The sequence below is a fragment of the Saccostrea cucullata genome, unplaced genomic scaffold, assembly GCF_032062105.1.
Source record: "Saccostrea cucullata isolate Sc308-1 unplaced genomic scaffold, CSIRO_AGI_Scuc_v1 ctg6955, whole genome shotgun sequence".
Lineage (NCBI taxonomy): Eukaryota > Metazoa > Mollusca > Bivalvia > Ostreida > Ostreidae > Saccostrea > Saccostrea cuccullata.
Window position 1 is genome coordinate 1 of NW_026936287.1, and position 6,203 is coordinate 6,203.

At 33.4% G+C, this 6,203-nt stretch overlaps 1 protein-coding gene across 1 annotated transcript; it reads right to left on the bottom strand.

The window, feature by feature from the left end:
- Window positions 1-2,065: 2,065 nt before the first annotated feature.
- On the bottom strand, window positions 2,066-5,824 carry LOC134245263 (GTPase IMAP family member 8-like). The gene is made up of 3 exons (XM_062727567.1): window positions 5,821-5,824; window positions 4,873-5,514; window positions 2,066-2,938 (listed from the first exon to the last, which is right to left on the bottom strand). Exons 1-3 carry the CDS (start codon window positions 5,822-5,824, stop codon window positions 2,079-2,081), a joined length of 1,506 nt encoding a protein of 501 aa, XP_062583551.1. The 3' UTR covers window positions 2,066-2,078.
- Window positions 5,825-6,203: the final 379 nt, after the last annotated feature.

Sequence of the window (6,203 nt, forward strand, 5' to 3'; positions counted from 1 at the left end):
ACTCTGTATATCGATCTACTAGAATCGCAGCTCAGTCGGTCGAAAGATTGCTATATATATATATATATATATATATATATATATATATATATATATATATATATATATATATATATATATATATATATATATATATAAGATTACAGCGTTCGGTGCGCTTTTTTTCGACATGCTTCAACTGGATATAAACGTGTACAGCAATGACGCTGGTTAATTATGCGCCCGGATCGATAGATCCGAGGCGTATATTGTTTTTGTCCTGTCTGTTTGTCTGTCTGTTGTCAACTTTAACCTTCACCATAACTTTTGAATCATGAGAGGTAGAGACTTCATATTTGGTATGCATACTCCACTAATTAGGCTCTTTCAAATGACACCAAACTCAATGACCTTGTGACCTTGACTGTGACCTTTATGCTAAAAATAGCTTTTTTGATCTTTCGCCATAACTTTTGAACCATGAAAAATAGAGACTTCATATTTGGTATGCATACTTGAACAATTAAGCTCTATCAAATGGCACCAAGATCAATGACCCTGTGACCTTGAAGGTGACCTATATGCTAAAAATGTCCTTTTCGAAGTTTCGCCATAACTTTTGAACCATGAGAGATAAAGACTTCATATTTAGTATTCATACTCCACTGATAAAGGTCTTTGAAATGACACCAAGGTCATGACCTTGTGACCTTGACTGTGATATATGCTAAAAATAGCGTTTTAGACTTTTCGCCATAACTTTTGAACCATGAGAGATAGAGACTTCACATTTGGTATGCATACTCCAGTAATTAAGTTCTTTGAAATGACACCAACGTCGATGACCTTGTGATCTTGACTGTGACTTATCTGCAAAAAATAGTTTTTTTGAATTTTTTTTACCGCCGGGCGCATAGTGTTTCACAAACACATCTTGTTGTATCATTATTTTGATAGATAATTTCAAAGTGTGCTCACCAGTTTACTGCTTATTGTTTAGTTTTTTCTGCATATATTGGTGAACTGTAAAATCATACTTAAGCAAATGTTACTATACTTTTCTTCCAACTCTGAATTTTTTTTTTATTTGTTTTTCAAATAATTATTATTCATTAATATCACCATGACTGTAATACATGTACAGTGTATATGTTATGTTCTTAAATGGTAAACTAACGTGTAAACGGTATATGAGGTATAGATTTCATATTTTGCACATACATAATGATAAATTTAGCTATAGGAATTTAAATAAAATATGATGGGATAAGGATATAGTTTATATTCAACAAGTCGTACACACCGCATCATCGATTCTCTCTACTTTGAGGAAGCCTGCAGACTTCATAACCCGTGGTTTGTGACGATGTACACATCGCAGTAGATGGAAAAAGTTGCGTTTTCTAAGTATCTGATAAGCTTTAAGACAGCAGAAACGACAGATTTCAGACTTAGTCAGGACCGTTGAGTAATGAGGGATCTTTTTCGTTCCAGCACTTATTGTGACACAGGACCATGGTTTTGTAACAGCTTATCTGAATATCCGATATAGGCCCTACATGTTTATGTACCCTTGTTGTATTCGATCCCACGATGTAACGATCAACGTGTTTTTGTGTGACTCTAAAGAATACGCTTTAAACACTGCGTACCGGGGATATCTATTACCATTTTAAATGTAACTTTTTTAAAGATATTTTCAAAACTGATAAAACATCAAAAAGCACGTTCTTTCATGATCAAGGCAACACGAGAAACAAACTTGAATTTTTAACAGGAATTTTAAACATATGCATTCGATTATTTATATCAAAATCATAAAATGGTCATGTTATTTTGAAGATAGATACATTAAAGGTACATGTAGCAGGATTCTAAAATTCTAAAAAAAAAAAAAAAAATAATAATAAATAAATTGGAAATTTTCTCGAAAACATATATCCATAATTTAAAGTAGTCTATAGAATCTTATATCCGATTAATTTTTTTTTCTAGATAGAACTAAAAAGAACAATTTCAAAACAATACGAGAATATAAATATTTTCCTTGACTTCATAACAACAATCTTTATTTAACATTTCTGCATGTAGTTTACTAGCTATACTAAAACTACTAGATAAAGGGAATATGCGCCTACTGCTGCAATTATTCCAAGAATGTAGGATGACAGAGATGAATCTTCGTCGTGAAAAGCCTGAATTTTTTCTGTAGAGTATGTTTTCAGTATCACTTTTCTTGCTTCGTCTCTTGGATTCACATAAACACCATTTTGAAAGTACTTTTGCTTCTGAAATTCTTTCAGTATATTATTAAATACTATCTCCGTTTTCTCGCTATATTTTGTTTTGTAGAAAGGTATTTTGTTATCCATACTTTTGATAATATTGAGGAGCTTTTTAACGTCATCACGCTGTTCCCATAGACGTTTTTTGTTGTAATCCATAATTAAATAACGATTATTGGCCTTTTCGATTAATTCTTTTAAATTGCTTCCAGGTTCGAGTTCCCTTACCCAATCGTCAATCGAAATGTCTTCTTTCTCAAGTCGATCTTTGTTTGTAAAAAGTACAACAGCATACTTTTCAAATTCTTCACCAAATACTGTTCTGTAGCATGATATAGTTTCTTGGTCTTCAGGGGTGAATCTTCCGGGCTCCATAACTAGTATGAATGCGTGTGGGCCAGGAGATGTGATCATTAAAGATTTAGTAACTTCAGAAGTTATTTCGCGTTCCCTTTGTTTCGCATTGCTTACATTATTGAATTCATTTAAACCAGGTGTATCAACTACAACTAAGTATCTGTCAAAGCGGAATTTACTTCTGAATGAAGTGACTTTAGTTGTAGATCGTGGTCCAGTTTTGGAGGGAAATGCTGCCTCCTCAAGTATCGAATTTCCGGTAGAACTTTTTCCAACTCCTGTTTTCCCAATTAATATGAGTCGCAGCTCGTTTTTATCTGCATTGAGAAATTATATATAAATGATTTATCAAAGAGATGCACTGAAATTTTGTTTATCTTTATAATTAATAGAGTGATGCAGTATCTTTATCAATACTTTATGTAATGAAGATAAATGCTTTAAATGATGGACTTGAGCTGCTAATCTCAATCTAATTTGTGCTCTTGAAGTGTGGAAGTATGTCAGAGGAAGGGAAAACAAGTTCACTTATAATCGAATCATACAATGAGCACATTAAGCTAGCTGAAAAAGAGCCAAGACTGCTCTATGAACTTCAATGTCGAAAAAAGGTATAGTTTTGCATCGCAAGTGAGGAATAAGGGCGTCTCAATATGAAGAAAGACAAACACAATGAGTGCACAATGGGTAACAACGTCATTTATTAAATTTTCAGGAATTTTGATGCTCTCTGATTGACCAAGACGCATTAATATTTTTCTGACTGGTTTCACTTTAAAATTAAATTTCGGAAAGTTGATTAGGGTCTCTCATCTTGATATATCATATATTTAATCTCGATGTATTTTCGATCCATCAATTTGCATGTTTTAAAGCATCCGAGGCTCTGAATGTATACATGACGGGCGCAAGTACCAAAGGAAGTAAGCACTTTAAATAAAAAAAATTGGTTGAGGATTGTTTGGTACCCCCCCCCACCCCCTATTTTTACAAGTTATTAAGATGTTAATATATAATTATAAACACGATGTGTTTTTTTTACTTTGCATTTCATGAAGAGTAATTGAACTGTTTAGAAAGAAAAACATAAATGTAAAAAAAAAATATTGAAAAATTCTTTAGCATTTTATAACATATTTTAATTTTTTTCATAGATTGATTAATTGTATGGTGTTTAAGGAACCTCTTGAAAATTCAAATCGAGCCGTTACCACTTGCCGTTGGAGAGCTACAAATTGTGTCCTATACTCGGCCATTGAGCAATGAGTGATCTTTTTACGTGTCGGCATCTACTGCGACACGGTTCCCTGGTTTATTTGGTCTCATCCGAAAACCGTCTCCATGTCCAACAGTGGGAATCGAAACCACGACTCAAAGATCGACTTCTAACTTCGCGACTCTAGAGCAGACGCTCTAACCGCTGATCCTGGCGGGCGACTTCTCAACTTTTGAATTCGGTCTTCTTTCATAAAAACGTACCTGGGCAGCTATATCATTGTTTAAAAATGTATATGTATCTTTGATCTCCGGCCTGGTTTAACCAATAACAAGCCAGTAAACATCATGAAATGCTACTGATTGTACAGTGTATTAATGACAAATGAATAATCTAATGCGTATAGAAAATCATAGAATTATATATAATTATATTTCTTTAAACTTCCAAAAAATGATATATATTTGTTCAAAACTCTAATCTGCACAATGATCTCGAATTTGATGAATTTTAACATCATTATTCTATCAACCGATAAGAGATTTGTGTGGAGTTTAAACTAGAGCATGCTCATTACCTTTATCACATTAGCAAATATCATGCTTCTGTCATTGTAGATAATGAAGATCTAAAAAACTGTTATTCAACGATACTTTATTCTAAAGTATTTTCTTATATTATATTTTTTGTGATGCTTTGTACTTTTTCAACAACATTGTTGGAAAATTCATGCGCTGCTCACTAAGCTAGGGTCTCCAAACATATGTTCAAATCATTCTTTATCATTCATAAATGATGGTGAAATACTAGTAGGACCATAACTAAAAATCTTTGAGTCTGTACAAACAATTGCAAACACAAACTACGCTTGTTTGTTTTGTTGTTTTGGTTTTCTCCGAAACCCGATAAAACAGTTACAAATACACAACAGTAAAAATATTATGAGTATAATGCCAAACAATGTAATCAAGTGCTGTACAAAGAATTCTACGTTCGCAAGCTTCAATTCGATATTTGTGAGCTTCCTTTCAATACCAGGGACTTGGTTATCTTCTTTTTTTATTACTGGCTGCTCCTTTGCACAAATCGAAAAACATAAACATATTGGTAAGGTTGGAAGAGTGTCAATCCATTTAAGAATTTTGCTTGCGATTTTTTCTGTGTTTTCTCTGTTAATTTCAGAATAATATTTAAGTCCCACATATCGGTGATTTATTCTCGCAAGAAGTTGATGTAGTGATGAACTCTCAGGATAGCTTTCCAAATTTCCCTCAATAGTTTCGTCATTTTTTTCTAAAGCAGCAATATTTGAGAATATAATGATAAGGTGCTCATATGCATCTTTAGGTAGTACGTCGTTAAGGAAGGTAACAATTTTTTCATTAGTCTCAAACTCTTGTATTCTTAAAACTAAAATAATTGCTCTGTAGCGCAATGAGCAGTGCGATGTTAGTTTTCTTAGAATGTTCTCGTTAAAGATTCTGTTTGAAGCATCAAATCCAGGGGTATCAACAACAGACACTTTTCTATTAAACCGGGTAGCGCTTTCAGTGGCTGGCTCTTTTGTTACTCGATCACTCATTGTATTTGCATCAAACGCTTTTCTCCCCAGTATTATGTTTCCAGTTGTGCTTTTTCCAGCTCCAATCCCACCAATGATGATGAACCGTTCTTCGTCTATTTGAATACAAGAAGACAATGATGCGAAATCTGTTTTATATTGTTATACTTCTAATACGGAATTTATTGATTTTACCCTTCCCAAGCAAAAGAAATTCACTTTTTATAAGATTACAAACTTCTCCTCCAATTCGAGGTTGAACTGTCGAGCTACGAAATCCGTCCCTTAGCAGTACCGAAAGTAAATTGCTTTTGATGTCGATGAAATTCTCACGGTGCTTTCATACAACAAAAGGATGCTGTGAATGGTAGTGTGATACATTTATTTGGACATTAGTTTTATTAATGGATCGTTTATGTTACACATTATAACTGTAATTTATGATAATATACTTTCACGTAAATTAGTTGAATCTGATTGATTCAGAAGCATTTGTTAAAAAAACACTATTACCCGCTGAACAATGAAGCCACGCCCTCAAGCGTAGCAACAGTCAACATTTCAAAAAAAAACGACTGCGCAGAATTTATGCGCGCACGGTTCACCGTTACATGTATTTGTTTAAAACACTCAGTATAATATAATAAACATTGCATGTAGTTGAGTGTAACATTGAAACTTTTCACCCCTCGAAAACCATTGTCAACCTCCACTGCGCCTCGGTTTACAACGAATGACAATGGTTTTCTTGGGGTGAAAATTTTCAATGTTACACTCAACTAAATGCAATATTTAATTTTATATT

Coding starts and splice junctions, on each gene's coding strand:
- LOC134245263 (XM_062727567.1), bottom strand. Junction 2,939..4,872: donor AGAAGATAACCAAGTCCCTG/GTATTGAAAGGA, acceptor TTCTCAATGCAG/ATAAAAACGAGCTGCGACTC.